The 24,829-nt window shown below is 37.0% G+C and overlaps 1 protein-coding gene across 1 annotated transcript; it reads left to right on the top strand.

The window, feature by feature from the left end:
* The first annotated feature begins 1,405 nt into the window (after positions 1-1,405).
* las1l (LAS1 like ribosome biogenesis factor) lies at positions 1,406-24,366 on the top strand. Its single transcript, XM_052125643.1, has 13 exons — positions 1,406-1,713; positions 1,996-2,121; positions 2,226-2,295; positions 2,382-2,463; positions 8,034-8,201; positions 8,475-8,521; positions 14,011-14,120; positions 15,148-15,233; positions 15,344-15,547; positions 16,093-16,228; positions 16,312-16,631; positions 16,755-16,905; positions 21,110-24,366. Exons 1-13 carry the CDS (start codon positions 1,568-1,570, stop codon positions 21,204-21,206), a joined length of 1,743 nt encoding a protein of 580 aa, XP_051981603.1. The 5' UTR covers positions 1,406-1,567; the 3' UTR covers positions 21,207-24,366.
* The last annotated feature ends 463 nt before the right edge of the window (positions 24,367-24,829 follow it).

Here is a 24,829-nt window from a genome sequence, read left to right as displayed (position 1 = left end):
CAAATTTGTCTCAAAGACATCTGCTGAATGTCCTTTTGACATTTCACAGGAAATAGACATGGGTGGCATACCTGTGGCATCATTAAAAAATAAATAAATAAATATATATATATATATATATATATATATATATATATATATATATATATATATATATATATATATTTAAACAAATAAACAAATTCAAAAGGCTTTAGTCAAAATCCTTGTAATCTCGCATCCCCTTAACAGAAGCCCCACAGGTTGAAAAATCCTGTGCATTGGTAAAGTTCATAAAGGTAATTTATGGTCATATGAACATCCACACAACATGGATCAGTGGTCAAAGATGGGCTACTAACTTAAAGGTTGAAGGTATATCAACTGATAGCACACGTACATCACCCAGACATCTATTTGATTGTTACACCTGAAGATGTATTTTTTAGGCTGTTTGCTTGTCTTAAATAAGTCTATTAAATGTTTTCTCTCGGATGTCAATAAGACATTTAGCAGATGTCTTTGAGACCTTTATGATTTAGAATGTTGGAAAATCTATTTTTTAAAGATGTTTAGCAGGTGTTAATGCAATGCTTTTCAGATGAAATCATCTAAAACAGAAATCGGAGAAATACATGTGATATCTGAGTCTTTGGAAGCCAATTTTAAACCTGGCAGGTGATTAATACATTAAAGAGTCTCTGAGATCTGCTATAATTAGAAAAGAAAATAATAGTTCATCCAAAAATGAAAATTCTCTTATCATTTACTCACCCTCATGCCATCCCAGATGTGCATAACTTTCTTTCTAACACAAATATATTTCAGCTCTGTATGTCCTCACAATGCAAGTGAATGGTACTAAAATTTTGAAGCTCCAAAATGCTCATTGAGGCAGCACAAAAGTAATCCTCCAGTTGTTTAATCCATGTCTTTAGAAGCGATATGATAAGTGTGCATGACAAACAGATCAATATTGTCAAATTTATTACTTTTATGCTGCCTTTATGCGCGTTTTGGAGCTCTACATTTTTGGTACCCATTCACTTGCATTGTGAGGACCTACAGACCTGAAATATTCTTCTAAAAATCTATGTTTGTGTTCAGTATAATAATAAAAGTCATACACATCTGGGATGGCATGAGAGTGAGAAAATTATGAGAGAATGATCATTTTGGGTGAACTATTCCTAAGAGTTGAAAAGGTAATGGTACCAATGTAGAAAATGGTTGAGTTATAAAGATGGATACTCCTTTGTGTAAAACCATAATAAATTAGATTTTATTAATATCAATACGAATATATATATATATATATATATATATATATATATATATATATATATATATATATATATATATATATATATAGACTGCTCCGTACGGAACCATTGTTTAAAATCACGTTTGCCAGGGGAACGTTTAACCTGCCGTACCGTTGGCGTGGAAAAGGATGTGAACGCAAACCGCAAATATTACATCAACCACTAATATTTTTCTTTCTGATTCGTTTTGCACATTCGATCTTATTCGTCCAGTTGTGGCCTGACACGCTGTTTTTTGTGAACGGCCAGGCTGCAGTATTAAGATGAAGAAGAAAACGGTAGAAAAGACGCGTCACGTCTTGGCCTGGATGAACAAAGCAGAGTATGATCATGTGTTGGAGCATCTGTACTCCAGAGACCCCGCGCTACAGAAACATGCGCTGCACAGGATCTCTGCGTGGAAGGGCAGGTACGAGGGTGTCGTGAGTGTAACATTGATGTGATGTCTTCGATATTGCATGAGATGCATTTTAATGAAACGTGACATCTGATGTTGTTTCGTCTCTTGTTGCCATTTGTAAAGATTTGAGACTTTTAGGATTTTTCTTATCTTTGGCCATAACATATTGAAGATGTTTGGTCAAAGTACACATACAATTAGTAATGTTATATAAAGAGCTGCTGCTGGCTTGTGGTGCGTCATCTAGACAGAGTTGTTGTGGTGTTTCAGATTTACTATCTATTGCTGTAGGTTCGGATACAACACTCCAGTGGCCGTGGAGAGCACAGCAGACCTGGTTCGGTGTCAGGTGCTGGACAGCACGGGCCAGCTGGAGGCCAATGACCTGGTGCTGCTCTATGGCATGGCACTGGTCCGGTATGTGTCTCATCCCTGCTAATTTCCTTACAGACGTGTGATAAATACTGGAGTGGAGTTTATTATTTAGTAAGTCACTGAACTAGAATGATTGTTTGTTTCAGGTTTGTCAATCTCATCACAGAACGGCAGCAGAAAAAAGTTGCTAAACCTTTACGTCATTTAGCCAGAAATGTAAGTCTGAACTTATCAGTTAATGTAATCTTTTCACTAATAAGCTGTCATAACCATAGCTCTGACACTAATTTGTTTTCTGGCAGTTAAATATCCCAGAGTGGGTGGTTAACCTCAGGCATGATCTGACGCACCGCAAACTCCCGACTCTGAAGTGGTGCAGAAAAGGTGAGAGAAGAGCTGCATACCTTCTTGTTGTTTAACATTGAGATTTTAAGGGTTTTAATCATGTATTCAGTTTAAAGGAACAGATATAATTTTGTCATCATTAACTCACCCCCGTGTTCCAACCCAGTTCTATTTGCTATATTTACACACAAGTAGATGTGAGGCAGAATGTCTGAGCAACTATTTTCAATGCAATGAAAATGGATTGGGATTTACAGTTAAAGTCAGAAGGTTTCATACACCTTAGCCAAAGTCTTTTAAACTCAATTTTTCACAATTCCTGACATTTATTTGTAGAAAACATTCCCTGTCTTAGGTCAGTTAGGATCACTACTTTTTTTTAAGAATGTAAAACGTCAGAATAATAGTAGAGAGAATTATTTATTTGATCATATTCCCAGTGGGTCAGAAGTTTACAGACACTTTGTTAGTATTTGGTAGCATTGCCTTTAAATTGTTTAACTTGGGTCAAATGTTTTGGGTAGCCTTCCACAAGCTTCTCACAATAAATTGCTGGAATTTTGGCCCAGTCCTCCAGACAGAACTGGTGTAGCTGAGTCAATCATTGCTCGCACACGCTTTTTCAGTTCTGCCCACAAATTTTCTGTCAAATTGAAATCAGGGCTTTGTGATGGCCACTCCAATACCTTAAGCCATTTTGCCACAACATTGGAGGTATGCTTTGGGTCATTGTCCATTTGGAAGACCCATTTGCAACCGAGCTTTAACTTCCAGGTTGATGTCTTGAGATGTTGCTTCAATATACCCACATCATTTTCCTTCCTCATGATGCAAATTCAGAAGCTGATTGCCTAAAGGCTTGACATCATTTTCTGGAATTTTCCAAGCTGCTTAAATGCACAGTTAACTTAGTGTATGTAAACTTCTGACCCACTGGAATTGTGATATAGTCAGGGTTGTGGAGTAATGGAATACATTTAACAAGAATACGTATTTAAAATACAAAATATAAGTAACTGTATTCCACTACAGTTACAATTTATATAATTGGTAATTAGAATAGTTACATTCAAAAGTATTTTGATTACTGAAGAGATTACTTAGCATTTTATTGCCATTTGTATCATTTAATATTTAGTCCTTTCAGATGGAAAACATTTTTACATATAAATGATGTGATGCAAAGTGCAAAAGTCTCTGCTTTCTTATGCGTTACATTCATACGAGAAGTCAGAGAAGTAAGTTTGGAGCAGAAGAAATGGAAATAAACCTGGTGTAAATTGTCATCTTTACGCTAAGCTAAAATGCTATTTCTAGCCATTTTACATGCACATGTTACCATATTGATATGATATGATCATATTTTATTTTTTTATCAAGAAAATTCATGTTGGATCATCATTTTATTTTTTTCTAGTAAGACCTAGATATTTAGTTTTTTCAGAGAATTTATTTTTAACGTGTTACTTTTGTCTTTCTGTACTACATGTATAATTATCTTCCCCTCCACCAAACTCTAAAATGGAAAATGGCATGTAAATTCTATTGATGCCAAACACTATTGGTTCTCATATGCCTCATGATTGGGGGGTATGAATCTTTGGATTGAAAGTGATTTGATTCCTAAATCATTAGGGTCAATTCACTTATCTCACGATGCAGTTCGGTTCATGATACTGAACTCACGATTTGGTTGGCAATCCTTCAAACTAAGCCTGAATCAAGAAAAGTTAAGATTTAAAGTTTTTTTTATTATACTTTAAAGATATATCCAAAAAGTTCATTTCCTTTAAAATTAAGGTAAAAGTACTGTTCTTAAAAGTGCTAAATGAGCCATCAGAGATGTACTGGGACAAAAAAATCAGCCAAGGGTAATGGTGACACCAAATGGAAATATTAGCTAATAGTTCTGCTTACTGAAAATACATATGTTACATATGCTGCTTACACACTTTCAGTGATTACATACATTTAAAATATTTTTAATTGAAATTGTATTGTTCTAAAATAATATTGTCTCTGATTACATCAAAATATTATTTTCAAAAATACATATTTAGTAGAAGTGTATGCTTATCCAGTTAAATAATAATGATTTATTATTCTCAATTCTCAAAAATTCTAGAAAAAATATTTAGTACTAGATTAGAAAAATTTATTGAAAAACATAAATTGATTAATGAAAGTCAATATGGATTCAGAAATAAAAGATCTACATCTATGGCTTTAATTGATGCAATAGAAGAATTATCAAATGCACTGGACAATAAAAAATGTACCATTGGAATATTTATTGATTTGAAAAAAGCCTTTTGACACTATCAATCACGCAATACTACTCAAGAAATTAGAAAGGTATGGGATACGAGGAGTGGCTGGAAACTGGGTAAAAAGCTACTTCAGTGACAGAATGCAATATGTGCAGATGGGCGAGTTCTCATCCAACTGTAGTGTAATTTCGTGTGGTGTCCCCCAGGGGTCAATATTGGGTCCTAAATTATTCAACTTGTACATCAATGATATATTCAGTGTTTCAAAATGACTTAAGTGTGTTTTGTTTGCTGATGACACCAACATTTTCTACAGTGATGACAGTTTGGATAAGGTTATTAATGTTTTAAATACTGAACTAAGGTATATAACAAAATGGATGGATATTAATAAATTATCTTTAAACTTTAACAAAACTAAAGCCATCTTATTTGGCAATCATATAAAAAATACCGAAAAGATGATTGAGATAGATGGGATAAATTGAAAATGTTTCTGAAATAAAATTTTTAGGAGTTACAATAGATAATAAACTAACTTGGGAAAACTCACATCAGACACATAAAAACTAAAGTCTCCAAAAGTCTTGCAATAATAAATAAAGCTAAACACCTCCTTGACAACAATACACTCCGTACCCTGTATTGTTCCCTGATTCTACCGTATTTAACTTACTGTGTTGAAGTATGGGGGAAAAATTATAATAACTCCATACAGTCATTACTTATCTTACAAAAAAGGGCTATACGTACCATACACAAGGCGGAATATCTCGAACATACAAATCCACTTTTTCTCAAATCAAAGTTATTAAAAATACAGGACCTTGTCAAATTTAACACGGTACAACTCTTATTTAAAGCATTTCATAACTCATTACCTGCTAATATACAAAACTTATTCACACAGAGTGAGCAGTCGTACAGTTTGAGGAGCTATGGGAACTTTTTTATACCTTTGGTCAAAACCACCAGGAGGAGTTTTAGTCTGTATGTGGGGTTAAATTATGGAATAGCTTGGGGCTTGAATTTAAACATTGCCAATGTATTCACCAGTTTAAAGAATTCTATAAGCAGAAGGTCTTATCACGCTACAAGGAGTGTGGGGTTTAAATCGTTGTACTCATGTATTCATATGGCTTGTTATTTTTCTTGTAGATATTCTGATTGTCATTGCGGGTATTACTTACAGATGTATTCTTGTATTTATTGGCAGTGCAGGTTTTCGGATTATCATTGTTGATAGTATTCTAATTATTTACCTGAGGTAATATGGTGTGTAATTAAGATACGCTGTGTTTTCTTTTTCTATTTTTAGTGTTTTTTCGTTCTTGTTTTTCCTTTTACTATAACAGATCGGGGTGGGTTTAAATAAGTTTGACTTCTCCCCATTCCTTTTCGAGCATTTGACTGATCATGTTGTTAAAAATAAAATGCTTCTTACTGCCATTGTTATATGTATGTCTGGCAAGAGGTACCGAAGCATTCGGGCCCTCACGGCCAGACTGTGTAACAGCTTCTTCCCCCAAGCCATCAGACTCCTCAATACTCAGAGACTGGTTTGACACACACACGTGTCCTGAGTTGCACTTTAATTACTGTCACTTTATAACTGTCTGCTACCTCAATAACTGCTATGTGCATAGAACATTATCTCATAGTATGTTATGTTTACATTTTTAGAAACTGTCATCTTTTTGCACTACTGAGTACTGGTCGGCGCTGCACTGTCTATTGTCCTGTTCATTGTCAGTAATTTGTTGTACTGTCCTGTACTTTTTGCACATGTTTGCACGTGCACTTTATATATGTATATATAGGTAGTTTATATAGGTATTTTATTTCGTTGTGCTGTCTCATGTGGTCCTGTGTTGGTCCTTTGTTGTTTTTATGTAGCACCATGGTCCTGGAGGAACGTTGTCTCGTTTTGCTGTGTACTGTACTAACTGTATATGGTTGAAACGACAATAAAAACCACTTGACTTGACTTGACTTATTGTTTGAAATAACATATAAATAAATAAATAAATTTACCGATGAAATAAATCAGACATGGCAACTGACATTAGGATTGTATTTACCCATAGCATTATTATACATAGTATCCAGAATTATATATAGTAGACTTAAATGGCACTATCATAATACCTCTGTAAAATAGAATATTTTCTTGGAGCAGATTCACTCTAACACCTTCCTCACTGTTCTCTACTTCCTCCACATTGTGATGTCACACTGTGGTAGACATTTGCATCTGACCGCCTTCACAACAACACATCAATGCTTCTTTTACATTATTACTACCATAGCCCCTTCCAGTAGCGGTGAGCAGTAAGATGGCAAGTAGAGAGCAGATCAGTCAATAGCAGACAACCAATCAGAACAGTGGGCGTTTACTGTCAAGTCTTAAAGGAGAAGCTGCACCAAAACCGAGTGTGTGTGACATAGGGTCAGAATAGGGGTGGAAAATTTTAAAAGATTTACCAATATGGCTATTATTTTGTGCAAGAAACTTTACTAATATTATAAGTGAACCTCAAGGAATATATTAAAATAAAAAAGGCAGATCCTGACCTCTTTTAAGTTTATTGCACCAAAAGCAGCTTGAAAGAAAACGTACATACAGTCTTCTTGGAATAAAATAGAGTGTAATGTGCTGATAAAATATAGTCGAGCATAACTACAAAAGTATTTCTTATTTTACAATAACAAAATCTGAATTTGTAATGATTGTATTCATTTGCATGACTTTTCTAGGCCTGGAAAAAACAATTTAAAAATTCCCTGATATTTCCATGAGCATGAGAAACCTAAATCAATAAAACAATCCAAAATATTACAGCATTATATTAATATCTTCTGACTACATTCAGCTTCCTCAAGGCCTCGTATACAAATAAGGGAAAGAGAAAAGCAATATACAGTGCATCCGGAAAGCATTCACAGCGCTTTTTCCACATTTTGTTATGTTACAGCCTTATTCCAAAATAAGCATTAAAATAGGATTAATAATCGATGCATCAAGAAAATGAGTGAATCATTACACACCTGCTCATGATTAAACGTTATGATGTCAAACCTGCGGCATAGGTGCCATATTTGATTTGAGAGAGCATAACCACTTGCAATTAAAATTTTGATCTGTGTGACACATAGCTATCGTATAGTTACAGTAGAATTGGAGATGAATAAATTATGGCAAATTATTCATTTTTGGCTGAAACTATTCCTTCACAATCTGTGACTTTCAAAACTCAGCTGTTTATATACAGTATACGTCTTCGTGCCATGTTTGTATTTATTTTTATGTGATCATGTTTATGTTCGTTTGTACCTCAGGTTGTGGATTTGTCCTGGATTGGTTGCAACAGGTGTACTGGTCTCGACAGCTGGGTGGTCAGCTGACTGAAGACTGGGACTCTTCATCAGAAGAGGAGGGTGAAGAGGAGGATGCTAAAAGACAAGAGGGAGATCTGCTCTTTAAACAGAGAAAGATAGAGGGACACAGTGAGTTTGAACTAAAGACTGGTGTCTTTCGCACCAAGTCGTTTGTGAAGTTCTGTCAAGGAAAGGAGGGAGACATTTAGACACTGCAACAAGCCTGAAAAGTATGATAGCACAATTGTTTACAATTAAATGCATTACTAATATATAAACAAAATTGTATATTTCTTAAAATGCAAGCATAATCTTGGATTCCCAGTGTTCTATCTGTAAATGATGTTATGTAGTAATAGATAGCTGGCAGTTTAATATTTATTGTCTTTTGATTCCTTTTAGAGAAAGTCAGAGAACTCCTCATCTCTTATGAACAAGAACAGTTTCAGGTAAATCTTCCATGATCAAAGGAATATTCTGAGTTCAATACAAGTTCAATGCAATAATATTGATTAAACCACAAACAAAACAAAAAAAATCCCTCCTTTATAAAAAAAAAGCACAAAACTGGGTTACAGTGAGGCACCCACAATGAAAGTGAAGGGGGCCAATTTTTTATGTTAAAATACTCACTGTTTCAAATGTTTAGCCACAATTCATAAACAATATTTGTGTTATCGTTATTTAGTGATAAATCTTGCTCGTTAACCTTTTCTGTATAAAGTTATAGCCAAATATACAGCTTCATTGCCATGATGTTGTAATGTCAACAAACCCTAAAATGAAACATAAAATTTAAACCCTCCAAAAATGTGCCCCATTCACGTTTCATTGTAAGTCACTGTAACCTCTATTTTTGCATTTCTTTTTTGGACAAGGATGGACAAGTCTATGTGTGTGATTTTCCTTCTACAGAACACAAATTATGATTTTAAGAAGAATATGCAGAAGCTATGTAGGTCCATACAATGCAAGTGAATGGGTGCCAAATCAGAATCAGAAAATGCTTTATTGTCAAGTAAGTTTTTTACGCATACAAGGAATTTGTTTTGGTGTTGTAGGTGCGTTCACACAATCTCTAAATGAAACAAGAATGAAAATATAAGCAATATAAATATGTCCACGCAGTATCAATTAAAAGTATAAAATAAAAGAGAGCAGAGTAGTACAGTGGAATGTAGAGCCAGAGGTGGAGTGTGGAGAGTGTCAGGGTGTGTACCGGGACTTGTTGATAAGGCAAGTGGCGGATGGAAAGAAACTTTTCTTGTGGCATGATGTTTTTGTCCTGATGGACCTCAGCCTTCTGCCAGAGGGGAGTGATTCAAAGAGATTGTGGCCAGGGTGGGAGAGATCAGCCACAATCTTTCCAGCACGCTTCAGGGTCCTGGAGGCGTACAGGTCCTGGAGCAGCGTCAGATTGCAGCCAATCACCTTCTCTGCAGACCAGATGACACGCTGCAGTATGCACTTGTCCTTGGCAGTAGTAGCAGCGTACCAGATAGTGATGGAGGATGTGAGGATGGTCTCGATGATGGCTGTGTAGAAGTGCACCATCATTGACTTTGGCAGGTTGAATTTCTTCAGCTGCCGCAGGAAGTACATCCTCTGTTGTGCTTTCTTGATGAGGGCACTGATGTTCAGCACCCACTTGAGGTCCTGGGAGATGATAGTTCCTAGAAAGCGGAAAGACTCCACAGTGTTAATTGTGGAGTCGCAGAGGGTGATGGGGGCAGGTGCAGGTGAGGCTGAGTTCTTCCTGAAGTCCACAACCATCTCCACTGTCTTTAGAGCTTTGAGCTCAAGGTTGTTTTGGTTGCACCAGGTGGTCAACCTCCCACCTGTAGGCGGACTCGTCACCATCAGAGATGAGTCCGATGAGGGAGGTGTCGTCTGCAAACTTCAGAAGCTTGACGGACTGGTGACTGGAGGTGCAACTGTTAGTGTACAGGGAGAAGAGCAGAGAGGAGAAAGAATGGAGCCCTGGGGGGATCCAGTGCTAATGGTCTGAGTCGGAGACGTGTTTCCCCAGCCTCACATGCTGCTTCCTGTCAGATAGGAAGTCAGTGATCCACCTGCAGGTGGAGTCAGGCACACTTAGCTGGGAGAGCTTCTCCTGGAGCAGAGCCGGGATGATGGTGTTAAAGGCAGAGCTGAAATCCACACACAGGATCCTGGCATAGGTTCCTGCTGAGTCCAGGTGCTGGAGGATGTAATGGAGGGCCAAGTTGACTGCATCGTCTACAGACCTGTTGGCTCTGTATGCAAACTGCAGGGGGTCCAGGAGGGGGTTGGTGATGTCTTTGAGGTGAGAAAGCACAAGGCGCTCAAAGGACTTAATCACCACAGAGGTCAGGGCGACGGGTCTGAAGTCGTTAAGTCCTGTGGTCCTTGACTTCTTGGGAACAGGGATGATAGTTGAAGACTTGAAGCAGGCTGGCACGTGACATGTCTCCAGTGAGGTGTTGAAAATGTCTGTGAACACTGGAGACAGCTGATCAGCGCAGTGCTTCAAGCTGGATGGGGAGACAGCATCCGGTCCAGCAGCTTTCCGGGGGTTCTGTTTCCTGAAGAGTTTGTTGATGTCCCTCTCATGGATGGAAAGAGTCGTCACTGAGGGGGTGGAGGGGGGTTACCTTTAAGGTTGGCATTGGTGGGGGTGCCCAGGCCCCTGCTGAGGTGGGGGAGGTAGAGGTGATGCACTGTGGCTGGAGCTGTTGGGAGGTGTCGTGGGGGATGGTTTCAGGACTGTCCCTTTGTCTTTCAAAGCGGCAGTAGAACTTGTTCAGGTCGTTGGCTAGGCGTCGGTCGTTAATGGCCTGTGGGGCTTTAGGCTTGTAGTTGGTGAGCTGCCTAAGCCCTTTCCAGACAGATGCAGAGTCGTTGGCTGAGAGCTGGTGTTGGAGCTTCTCAGAATACAGTCGTTTAGCCTCTTTCACCACCTTGCTAAACTTGTACTTCGCCTCTTTAAATCTGTCTTTGTCCCTGCTCCTGAAGGCCCTCTTCCTTATCAAACCTTAACCTTCTTAGTTTGGCTGTAAACCAGGGTTTGTCATTGTTGTAACTCACCCTGGTGCGTGATGGAATAGAGCAGTCCTCGCAGAAGCTGATATATGACGTCACAGCCTCTGTGTACTCATCTAGACTGTTTGTAGCAGTCCTGAACACATCCCAGTCAGTGGTGTCAAAACATGTCTGGAGATCCTCCACAGCCTCACTGGTCCACTTCCTTGATGTCCTCACTACAGGTTTGCAGAGCTTTAGTTTCTGCCTGTACGCAGGAATCAGGTGGACCATGACGTGGTCAGAGTTTCCCAGTGCAGCACGGAGGACGGCATGATAAGCATTCCTGACAGTGGTGTAATAGTGATCCAGAATGTTCTCCTCTCTGGTCGGGCATTTAATAAACTGAAGAGTGAGGTTTCCTTTGTTAAAGTCACCAAGGACAATAACTAAAGAGTCCGGTTGGTCCGCTCCACACACAGTATCTGGTCGGCGAGCATACGCTGTGCGACCTGCACGTTGGCCTGCTGGCGGGATGTAAACACCGACCAGAATGAATGAAGCAAACTCACAGGGTGAATAAAAAGGCTTACAATTTATGATGAAAGATTCCAGGTCAGGAGAACAGTGCTGCTGGATCACTGTTACATTGTTGCACCAACCGCTGTTGATGTAAATACAGATTCCTCCACCTTTAGTTTTGCCGGAAAGTTCAGTGTCTCTGTCCGCTCTGTAAATTTGTAAGCCTGCCAGCTGCAGCGCAGAGTCCGGTATTAATCCACAAAGCTACGTCTCCGTGAAGCACAAAACAGTAGATGAAGAAAATTCCCTGTTTTTCCCCAACAGCAGTTGTAATTCCTCCAGTTTGTTGGGAAGTGAACGCACGTTAGAGAGAAATATTCCCGGTAACAGTGTGCGTAATCCTCACTGGCGAAGACGCACAAGCGCACCAGCCCGTTTCTCTCTCTTTCGGCATTTCTTGAGCGCACCTTTGACCAGAATGTCCAAAATTTCCAGTGTAGGGAGAAGAAAAGTAGGAAATAAGTCCTCTGGAGTTGTACCCCTTATGTTCATGAGCTCATCTCTGGGGAAAGAGCTCCCGGTACCGCAGCAAAAAACAGAGTTAAACAAAACAACGTGCACACACACAAACACCGAGTCGGCTGTCTGTGGCGCCATCTGGCTCCTAATCATCTGGCCATCTGGAACAAATATTGACACTCCAAATAGTAAATAAAGGCAGCATAACAGTAATCCATATGACTCCAGTGTTTTAATCCATATCTTCAGACACTACTATGGGTGTGAGTGAGAAACATTCCTTCATTCCTTTTTTGGTAGAAATTCACTTCCAAATGATGATTTATGGATTAATTTGATGCTGATTTATGTGATTCTTGGAGCAACTAAATGTTGGCACCTATTCACATGCATTTTATGGCCCTACAGAGCTGAGATATTCTTCAAAAAATATTCATTAGAGTTCAGCAGATGAAATGATGCCATACACATCTTGGATGGCATAAGAGTGTGTAACTGATGAGAGAATAACATTTTTGGGTGAACTATTCCTTTAAATAACAAACTTCACATTGTTCCAGCGCTCATCACCAGAGGGCAGTATGAGCTTACGTTTGTGAGAGCCCTGTTTTATGGCTTCATATGAAAGGTGGTGGTGGTCGTGCATAGTTCTGTGTATGTTAGACTGATAAAACCAAACTGAGGAGCTGCAGCTCTGCTGTTTTTTGTGTCAAATGTCAAACACACTGTGTTGTGTGTACTAATGCGATGAGATTTTTTAAATTTAGAGTCTCCCATAACCACCACTTGAAGGGTGTAACTCTTTTCTGTGTTATCACCAGGGTTGTTAGTTTTAATTATTTCACTAGTATATATTTTGTTTTTATTTGTTTTGCGTTTTGTTTATTTTTAATGGCTATTTGTTTTTGTTTTGTTTTTTAGATTTCATCCGTTATAACACAGAATATTTGTAACATTCACAATAAGGTTGTGTTTGTTAAAATTTGCTGACTACAAGTAACATATGAACAACACTTGCAGCTAAATTTATCTTGGTTAATGTTAACATGTGCTGTTAAATTTTCAACATTAAAAGTTATGTTATGGTATATTTTAACAGTAGGTAATGCATTATGAACTAACAAACAACAATGAACAATAGTAGATTTATATATTTCAACTTTGCCACATTCTGATTTGTTGTGGTGTCATCCAGAGCCCCTCCCCCAGATTTCTGTGCCTCTAAACATCACATATGCAGGTGAAGTGTGGTTAGTTGTTTTTACATGTTCATCAAATGTCTGCTCGCTTGTTCTGTTTTGATGGAATACACCGAGAAGTCAGGCTTGAGAGATTATTTTAAAAAGCATTCATTTAAAATCCCCAAAACTGCATTAAAAAGTAATTTTTTGTGATTTTTATATTTAGTTTTAGTTCGTAATGTAGTGCGCTTTTATAAATTCGTTTTAGTTTTTTGAAAACTCAATGTCATTTTTATTTTAGGTTTTGTTAATGATGATAACCTTTTGGTTGGTACAGAATTGTTGTGGCATCCCACTGTTGTACACAATTGAAAACACAGCACAACAAATACTGTTTCAGGGATTAAATAAAGGTTACTTTTTTTCTTGGTAATGTATTTTCTCCTATCTTAATTAAATGTGCAGTCAACTATAAGTTTAACAATATATTTATAGGTTGATTTCAGACTTTAAGACCATAGTTAGTGTGATTATGTGTGCTTGTGTTTTTCGAATGTTTAATATTGTATTATGAATCTGGCATACACACCAAATTTTATATAACAATAATTACAACAGGTTATAATTGTTTCTGCTGTTAATATTATGTATTTTAATGGCTAGTTGAGGTATCAATGTTTAATCATAATGCCCTGTGATTTGTGCTATTATGGCAGACGTATGAAGAGCTGGCAAAGCATGGAGGACAGAATATTGTGTGGCCTGATGCCAGTGCTGATCTGAGCTGGATCCTGACACAAATCAAACATTTTGCCACCGATGCCAGGTGTGTGTGAATGGTATAAATGAGCAAGTCTTTAAAACTGCTATGTTAAGCCTATAATGCCCAATGTATCAAATATGATACACAAAATTTGACAGCTCCTGTTTCACTCTCTCTTCAAGCTGAACAGCCAAAAAAAAGTGGTTTCAATCTATTTAAAATGGTGGGTTTTGCGTGAACAATTACTCTTATTTTGAGATAAATGCCAGCTTATTTTAAGAAAGCAAAAGTGACTGTAATTATGTTGTTATTGATATTTTATAATTAGTATTTGCTGAATATAAGCAACTTATGCTTTGTAAAAAAAAAATATAATATTTTATTGAAAAAGCATGTTGGAAATCCATATGTATCAAATATGACACAACAGGCTTTTGAGGTATATTACTCAATAACTTTTAGATTCCATTCATGCACACTATATAAAATAAAATATCAGCTTTGAAAATTCTGACATATAATTTTAAAGTGTGAACTAATACTTTTCTGTATTTTCATATATGCAGCCTTTATAAAGATCTCATTATTTGACATCACAACCTATTATGATATAATTTTACCACAAGTTCCTGAGACACAGCGTGGGTGGGGTTTACAATTTTTCTTTTTTAGATGTCAATATAGTGTTTAGTGCATAAAATACATATGATAAAAATTGTTTATTGAAAAAAAGAATATTTTATTCATATTGTATTTATCATGCTGAATTGAACTCAATTAAATTTCAATCCATATTTGTAGACCAAGGAGTTGTTGTCATGGCCAAACTCTCAGATATTTTGTATCTCTGAAAAGCCCAGGGACTACTGATAATACCCCAAGATTTATCACTGTAGCATATATGGGCTAGGAAAAACTAAAATAATAGATGTCCTCTACAAAAATGAATTGCTGAGCCTTAGGATGATAATGACCTTTAAAGCCTAATTCATTTTTTTTAACGATTTCTTTTATGTCAGGCTTTACATGGTTAAATCATATGTCTGTCATTGCGGCCAAATTTAACATCTGTTCTGTGTCTGTGTTATAGAGACATCCTCGTTGATGTATTAATGCATGATGGATTTCTTATTCCCACTGCAGAACAACTGCAGTCTCTGAATATTGACCCCTCAGGTACACACACACACACACACACACACACACATATTCTGCATTTATAGAGCAGATACTCGCTCTTTACAAATTATAACTTCCCTGTCTCCTGTCACTTTCTCTCTCTGTAGAGGACTCTTTGGATGTTTTCGCCCCATGTCTTCCTCGAGTGTTCTTGCTGTTGTGGTTGCCTCTGTTGAAGGTCCTGAATTCATCTGTCTTTATTATTCTGATTCTGGACAAACTCTTTGCTGAGCTCTCGAATGAGCCGACCAATCACAGAACTTACTACATTGCCTCCTGGATCTCTGAAATTTTACTCTGCAACAGCAAAAGTATGAAGTTTTTGTATGTGTAAGCTTTTGGACACTTAAGCCACATTTATAATAAATGAATTCAAATAAAATAAAATTGCATAGATAACAAAGTATCAATGTGACATCTGCCAGTAAATTATGCTAGACCTTTTCTCAGAACCATCTTCACTTTTCTTAGCCATTTTTGCATTTAATTGTTTTCAACCAGCTGGTCTCAAGGATCATTTAAGTGGAAGTATGTTGTGAATAAGTCAGTTTCCCTCAAATTTACCCAGGTGTCCATGCAGAATACAGTAACTGTGGAGATCTTCCACTAAGTTTGACACCTAGAAAGTGTCCAAATACTGAGAAATAAGTAATTAAATTGTGAATTAAATTTGAAACCGCATATCTATTTATAATGCTTGCAGGCAGCCTACAAATTTCTTTTTGTGAGCTATTTTGCATGAAAAGTTTGTAAATGCCATTTTTGTTTTATATTTTGTCATATTGCAGTGATTCTCATACATTTTAAAGTGTTCAAATACATTTCTGGTCCATCATTTTGTGTGTCTGTGTTGCAGGTGAATCGAAAGCTCACAGACGGCAGAAGATAATGAAAGAAAGAATCTTCATATACAGATTGCAGTTTCCATGGCAGAATCTCATCTCTTCATGTGTGAATGCACCATGTCCAGCAACACCATTCCTGCTACGACAGTGAGTAGATGCACACAAAGAAAGAGACATACTTTACACACAGCGTGGGTGAAGGTAATTAAATGAACTTCATTTCTATTAAGGATTTTGAGTGATATGGATAAGCCCCTCCCAACCGACACACAGCAAAACTTGCTTCAGCTCTGCAGCATCTACACGCAGTGTTACCATGGAAACTCTTCCCCTGAACCCTCAGACCCTGCTCAGCCTGTCTACACTTTACAGAGCCTTCAGGAGAGGCTCGTTGGTGACACGTCACAGAATAGGGACACCACCGCTTGTAACCGCACCCCTGCATCTCTGCAGGCTCCGCCCACAGAGGAGCTCCAGGAAAAGCTAAGCGCAGAAATTCTACAGGAGAGAAACTCTGCGTTAAAAGGATCAGCGTGGAGTGTGTGCACAGGTGAATTGCACTCTTATTATTTTTTTAATTGTCATTCATATACAGTTAAATCAGTATGTCCAATTGTTGTATACAAAATCTCTATTAATTATTTACTTTACGCTGATTTTCTTGTCACATCAGATAAGGTTCCCTGGAAACACTATCCACTAGGGAAGGTTCCTGGACAATCTGAGGACCCCTCCTGTTTGATGGTGGAGTCACATTCGACATTTACTGTGTTCGACCAGCAGGTGGAGCTCGATCAACTCCCCCAGCATCATGGCAACAGGAAGTGAGTCTTGCACATCATGTACATTTTAGTTAAAAAAAATATTTTTCTTTAAACATGACTAAAGCTTTGTCAACAGCATCTGTGGCCTGCTTTCAGTTACCTCAGAAAATAATGTTCAATAATGTACATCAAATTGTAAAAATTAATAATAAATTGAATCCTAATAGGGTTTAAAAGCAAAATTGTTAAGCTTGTATTTTTGTAAACCCACTTAAAATTAATTATTTAAAAATGATCTGTGAAGTTATCTTGACCGTCCTTTTGAAGTGGGGTGGTGGAAGAGGGTAAAAAGCTTCCTATAACAATTTTCGCTGGACTTAATTTAGATTAGTGCCATATAAAATTTTTGACTTGAAATAGAGGCTGTGATGGAAAAACAAGAGTTTCTTCAATGGGTTTTACTGTTTAAATTATTTTTTATGTTTCATCTGTCAAAATATTGAACAAATATATTTCCAAAAATGTTCAGTAGACAAAAAATTTTTCCATAAAAAAAATTAATGTCGAGTAAACTTGCATAGAAATTAGGGATGGGCATTTTGGTCATTTTGTCTACTCGAGTACTCGGACAAATTACTCAAGTAATTTGTAACAGTATAATAACATGTCAACATGCATTGTGCCAGTGTCTCGTCTATTCATTATTATAGGCTGTTATAAAATAATCTGTCACAAAATGTATAAAAGATTCAAAATAAAATGCATCATATTTTATCATTATGTGACGATTTGCTGCCCAACTCTGAAAGAATGTGCCCAATGCACGTCTGTCTGTTCATCCTTCAGGTTACCATAGTAATCTTAGTAAGCATTTCTTTTAGTGACTGTCTGAACCATCTGTTTTCAAATAACAGAAGACGCCATAACCATTATGTTTTAATATGTGTTTTAAGTTGAAGATGCTTCACTGTGTTCCATATAGCTGTGCTCTGTCTAGCTGTTTGAAACGCTCACCTGCTGTATATGTGTTGCTTCAGCACGTTGAGTCCACTGCCGTGTGTGTGTGTGTGTGTGTGTATATAGCAAGCAAGCAAGCAACTTTATTTATATAGCACATTTTTAAACAACAGACGTTGCCCCAAAGTGCTTTACAGAATAATAACATGAAAGTCATACAACAAAAAACAGACATACATTATTCAGAAGCTAAAGAAAATAAATAAGTTTTTAAATAAGACTTAAAAGTTGTAATCGATGGAGCTGATCTCACATGGAATGGGAGACTATTCCAAAGTTTGGGACCTATCACGGAAAAAGCACGATCTCCTTTTGATTTTAAATTACAACGAGGTACCTTTAAAAGTCGTTGATCGGAGGACCTGAGAACTCTAAAAGGAGAGTAAGGAACTATAAGATCTCTGATGTACTGCGGGCAAGGCCTGACAATGCCTTGTAAACAAACAAGAGAATTTTAAAATCAATCCTAAATTTGACCGGAAGCCAATGTAGGGATTGCAGTACCGGAGTAATATGTTCTCTCTTTCGCACCCCCGTTAAAAGCCTTGCCGCTGCATTCTGCACTAACTGTAGGCGGACAAGCAGAGTCTGGGGGAGACCGATATATAAAGAATTGCAGTAGTCAAGCTTAGATGTAATAAAAGAATGAACTACAATTTCTAAATCCTCACTAGATAAAAAATGCTTTACTTTAGCAATTGATCTCAGATTAAAAAAGCTTCCTTTGACAACAGCACCAATCTGTTTCTTAAAGTTAAGTGATGAGTCCATGATTACCCCTAAACTCTTTACATGATTCTCAGTCTTTAGGGATAAAGATCCCAAATGATCAGGAAAGCAAGATAAGACGGGAGAGCCTACAATCAGTACCTCAGTTTTACTCTCATTCAATTGGAGAAAGCTGCTGGATAGCCAGAGTTTAATGTCACTGTAACATTCCTGTACTTTGTCCAACGAACAGGTGTTATCTAGCCTCACAGGAAAATAAAATTGGAGATCGTCTGCATAGCAATGATATGAAATGCTATACTTTCGAAAAACACTGCTTGAAGGAAGCATGTAGAGCGAAAACAGCAACGGTTCCAAAATCGACTCCTGAGGGACACCACAAACTAAAGGGGCCAATGTGGAAGAGAAGTCTCCCAGATTCACAGCAACTGTCATGCCTTTTAAATATGAAGCAAACCACTGAAGAGCTATACCCTGGACACCAACCCAACACTTCAGACGACTGAGAAGAATTTCATGATCTATTGTATCGAAGGCAGCGCTCAGATCCAATAAAACCAGAACAACATGTGATCCAGAATCCAACGATAATAATACATCATTAGTGACCTTGAGCAGTGCCGATTCTGTACTATGACAGGTCCTAAAGCCTGACTGGAATATATCTAAAATATTATAAGTATTCAGATATGAATATAACTGTGAATAGACCACTTTCTCTAAAATTTTCAAAATAAAAGACAATTTAGAAATTGGCCTATAATTGTGATATACTGTATGATCCAAGTTAGGTTTTTTTAACAAGGGATGAAGAATTGCATGTTTAAAACTATTAGGTACCACTCCGTTCATTAGAGAACTGTTAATTATAGCTGTTAGGCTAGAACTCACAGTAGGAAAAACATCTTTAAAAAGATGGGTAGGTAGAACATCCAGTCTGCAGCTACCTCCGTTCATTTTAGAGACAATGTCTGCCAACTGCGCTGGTGAAACTGGTTCAAAGTTAGAAAAAATATTAGACGGCGCAGGATAAATTAATGAACAGGAATGTACAGGTACTATTTCACTTCTGATCTTCTCAATTTTTTGTGTAAAAAAACAATAAAAAATCTTCACAAGTCTCTTGTGTGGCATCTCTCATAACATTCCTTGAGGGGTTTAAAATAGAATCAATTGTGTCAAATAGTACTTTTGGCCGATTTGCATTATCGTGCGTGTCCCCAAATGTTCGCTCTTGTGAGGAAAGCCGCGATGCTCTGTATTGTTGTTACTGTGAATCATGAAGCGTTCCATTCAACCCGGAGTGTCTGAATTTCCACCTTTCAACTGGGGAATGTTCGAAAATCTAACTTTGAAACTCGTGCAGAAATCTTCAACTCCCATTTTGTCGAGATGCAGGTGTGCATTACATCATGTAGGGCATGGAGGTTTACTGTCAGTGACAAACATTTACTTTTATTAAATAATATCCATTAACGAGTCAAAGTTCTTACATGAAATTATAATAAATCTTGTTTAACACATATTTTGCAGAGACAGATGTTCAAAACACGGTTGATTACACTCATTTGATTATCGTACAGATCGCATTGCAGTGTTGTATCAGTTTGGCTGCAATGTACCCCTAAAACCACAATGTAATCAATCTCAAAATTTAAAATAAGCTCCCTCTTGTGTGTTTAGTTGTCAGGTAATTGTCACTGGATTTCAAATTAAGTGAAAAGTCACATCATGTGAGATCACAATAGATCATCGTTTTCATGATCGATCATTGCTGCCATGTCCGAGTACTCGTGCTCATCCCTATATGACCTTAAAGGGTTAGTCCACCCAATAATGAAAATCATTTACTCAAACTCACAGCATCCCAGATGTGTTTGACTTTCTTCTGCTGAACACAAGTGAACATTTTTGAAGCATATCTCAGCTCTGTAGGTCCATACAATGCAAGTTAATGGTGACAAATTTTGAAGCTTCAAAAGAACGCATAAAGGTAATCCATGACATTATAGCCATCTAGCGCTCTGCGCATGCTTTAAGCTCTTGGAAGTGTAATCAATCTTGAAATTATGATCTTGCCTTGAGACTGCAATGACAAGATGTACAGTGAAAAAGAAGTTACATTTTGGTCTGCTCTCACCCAAAATCAATTGGACCTCTTCAGAAGACACCGATTAAACCACTGGAGTTGTATAGATAACTTTTATGCTGCTTTTTTTTTGTGCTTTTTGGAGCTTCAAAGTTTTAATCACCATTCACTTGCATTGTATGGACCTACAGAGCTGAGATTTTCTTCAAAAATGTTCACTTGTGTTCAGCAGAAGAAAGTCATACACATCTGGAATGGCGTTAGGATAAATTATGAGGGAGTATGAATTTTTGGATGAACTATTTCTTTGAAGCTAACAGACATAAACTGAAATCCACAAAACTCCAATTTTGATGTCAGTTAACTTTAAAGTTAATGTCAATTGTAGTTCGTAATGTGATTTTCAAACAATTGTGTTTTCATCCACAGTGTTCCACTTCAGAGCAGAGGGCCCACTGGATCAGAAGGACCTCTTTGGACTCACAGTGATCTAAGCAAACTCAAAGCTGGACTCACACTGTTTTAACACACGTACCCAAATAACACTTGCTTCTGATGTTCAGTAGCCTGAAGTTACTCTCAACTTCCATTCCTGAACTATGAACCCTGTCCAGGCACACACATGGATCACGTTAATTTCACTTGGGGGGGGAAGCTGGACTCATGCCCTTCTAGATCAACTCCTCTCTGGTCCTTTTCTCTTTGACATTATGATGCTGATGTGTGTTTCATAATTCGAAACATGAACATGTTTTTGTTTTATAATTCAATGTTTGTTAATGAGAAGAGGAATATCAGCTGTCTATCTTTCCTTAAAATCTTAAGTTATGTTGCAAGCTGCAAATTTGCTTCTTCGTCTTGACAAGGTCCTACAGTGTGCTGGTTCAAAATATTCAGGTTTGCAACTCCAATATCTCACGAATTTCTGATGATGCTGGTGCTGTTTGAAAAAAAAAAAAAAAAATGGTATATACGGTTTATATAAAGTACCTTTTTTTTTACTTAAAAACGTGCAAAAATAAAAACAAATTGTATTGTGTGTTTTATCTCAGTGCTATGCCTCTGTTTGGGACAAAAATATAGCCATGTGCTTTCTCTTCAGGTCCTTGGTTAATAGTATCTATCCTTATGGACCCCTGCTCTCTGTCGTAATCCCTTACTCACTATATTTTTCCTCTTTTGGAAAATTAGTGAAGTGTAATGGCGCCTTTCTGTTTTCTTACACTATTGGAACAAATGGGAATGCACGTATACTGAAATGAACCCTGCTATAGTTTGTTTCCCTGTGAAATGGAAATAAACTAATGTGATAAGCATTCATTCCCTTTTTTGAGTGGACAGTAGAGTATTTTTTAATGGCATTATACACGATCAACCAATAGGAACACAGGCATAATAACAGTTAACCAAATAGAGTCTGGCTTTATTGAGAGAAACAAACACCTTTTGTCATTGAGACTTACATTTTGTTTGAGTCCGTAGACCCAAAGCATTATAAAGTTTTTCCACCCTTTTCACTTTTTTTTTGGTTCACGTTTTTGTCGTATTTAAAACAAGTTCAAACGCAACATGTTTCATTCAGTAGAGAGTAAAACATACTATTGTATGTCATCACAGCACTAGACTCAAAAGTGTTAAGACCAATCAGTCAACCTGCAAAAGCGCGAAGAAACCCACGATACAAGGGGAGGAAAATGTTAAATGAACAGCAAAACTTGAATTTAAGATCACATTTTCAAGATTATCCACACTACTGCACAAATCGCCGCAATTAGCATTTTATAAGAGCAAACATCAAGGATAATATCTTTCATAAATTATTTGTAATAATAGTACTGCTGTTAGTTCCTGAGAATCAATGTGTTGATGAGAGTGTGTTTGTGTAAGTGAGTTATAGCTGGTATAGTTCAGTATTGAGAATATACATTTAAATGTACAGATTACATGAACTCTACAGCCAGTGACCTTAGAAATCCTACTGAGCTAACTTTTTGGTGAGAAATGCCCATCTAGGATTGCTTTTTCTTTTCTTTGGGCATGTTAGTTTGTCCTGTAGCTTCTCTTTCTTGGACATTCTTGACACACTTAATCTAAAAATCAGCAAGTCCATTCAATGTACTGATTTGAGAATGACTTGAATTTCAAAATGACAAGCAGGACAGAGAATCATCATCATTTATATTTGCACTTTCTCTTGATGGGCAATACGAGCAAGAAGCAAAGTGTGCAATGCTGTACAGTCTGTGCTCGACTAGCAAAACAAAAGAGGTTCAAACTGTAAGGCAGGTTACAAGGTGTGTATGTTCATATTTAAGTGGACATCTTTCAGTACAAGAGTTCAAATTTCACTGGTGAGAGTGTGTGTGTGTATCTGTGAGTCAACTTCAAGTTAATCAAACTCACTTATTGGTTAAAGTATATTTTTTTACAATATTCTACAAATTCCATAAAAAACTGAAGTTTCATCATTAACCCGCAAAGGCACCTCCATGTCTGTAGATGTATCTGTAGAAGGTAAACTATGTTACAGGTGATGGCTGTGAATTTACCATAAATTACCATAAATTCACACTAGTGCATACACAATAGTCAACCATTTACATTAAATCATTACTAATGATAGCATGTGATCACTTAAGCTCACTGTGGTAGTCATGGTAACCCGTTTAGTCTATTTGTGTCTGTTTGAGAGAGATCCTGCTCTGATAAGATGGTAGATTTAGATTGCAGGGTGTCTGGGTATGCAAAATGCACAAATACTGTGCAAATATATGAGGTTTGATATTATTTGCAATATTTACATAGAGAAAAATATATTAGGAACACACACTATACAGAATGCGTCTCTCCTGAATCTATACCTTCAACAGAGAGAGGAAATTATATAAATCCACATCCTAAATCCTCAAGCCAAACAGAAAGGAAGTTTAGCTCCATTGAGAGAAACTTTAACTTTCCAAAATAATATAGAAACAGATGCCTTAAATCTACATGTTCCATATTACATATCGAGTCATGGAAAAGTGGAGAAGAGAGAGAGAGAGAGGTCCTTGTATGTAGTGGTCTGCCTGGCAGGAAATAAGCCATCTCTATGGGCTACTCAAGTGACACACGGTATCACTGACATTATGGCATTATATTTCTTTATCCATTTTTTTCTTTTTTATAAACAAAACTAAGCTTCTTTTTTTTTTTTTTTAAATATATATATATATATATTTATCATATAAGTGTTACACTGTACAGCTCAGAAATATATATATTTTTTTTACAATCAAGAAATAGATACAATTTGTATCAACAAGCAAAAGGTCGTTTCTGGACATTTGATGTGTGGTAGCTTGCTGCTCAACTGTTTGTAAACGAGGATCTGAACCTAGAAGCACAAGGAGCAGACAACTATGTCTTAATTTACACTCTTTAAGAAAAAAGACTGCTCTAGAAAGAAACAATATCCTTTGATTAGTTTGCTCCTAGGTTCAGTGGAGAAGGAGACCCAACCCTAAAGATACTTCCATCTCTGGAAATCAAATACATGTTTAGGCTGAAACATACTTTATGCAAACAACACAAACGCTTGCAGCTATGCAAGCTCAAATTCACACATTCTGAAATGTGTCTGAACTAGAGGTCTGCTTCCAAGTTTATTCCTGGGTTTGTAATTTATAATAATAAAAAATATATATATCAAATATATATATATATCAAATATATATATATATATATATATATATATATATATATATATATATATATATATATATATATTCCAGCCGGGTTTGGGCTTCTTAACTCAATGCATTACATTCTTAGCATTGCCAAAAGTGGCGCTATTAGGGCAAACTCTGATTTACTCAGATTAACTACTGTCATGGCGGTACAACAGTTTTATGAGAATCTTGCCAAGGAAACATATTTATAACTACAATTATATGCTTATAAGCTATCTACCTGAATATCAACAAATCTGGTTTAATGGCACAGACGTTTGAAAGTAACTCTTATCGCCGCCTGGAGTATTGGGGTTTGTTACGCCATGGTCACACATGAATGCGTGTTCAGTATACATCAATCGGCCACAACATTAAAACAACCTGCCTAATATTGTATAGGTTCCCCTCGTGCTGCCAACCCTCATCTCAAAATAGC

Source organism: Xyrauchen texanus, chromosome 4 (assembly GCF_025860055.1).
Source record: "Xyrauchen texanus isolate HMW12.3.18 chromosome 4, RBS_HiC_50CHRs, whole genome shotgun sequence".
Classification (NCBI taxonomy): Eukaryota; Metazoa; Chordata; class Actinopteri; order Cypriniformes; family Catostomidae; genus Xyrauchen; species Xyrauchen texanus.
The sequence above is the reverse complement of the archived record's forward strand: the minus strand, read 5'-3'. Positions and strand labels throughout refer to the sequence as shown.

Coding starts and splice junctions, on each gene's coding strand:
- las1l (XM_052125643.1), top strand. CDS start 1,568: ATGAAGAAGAAAACGGTAGAAAAGACGCGTCACGTCTTGGCCTGGATG. Junction 2,122..2,225: donor TATGGCATGGCACTGGTCCG/GTATGTGTCTCA, acceptor TGTTTGTTTCAG/GTTTGTCAATCTCATCACAG. Junction 2,464..8,033: donor TCTGAAGTGGTGCAGAAAAG/GTGAGAGAAGAG, acceptor TTTGTACCTCAG/GTTGTGGATTTGTCCTGGAT.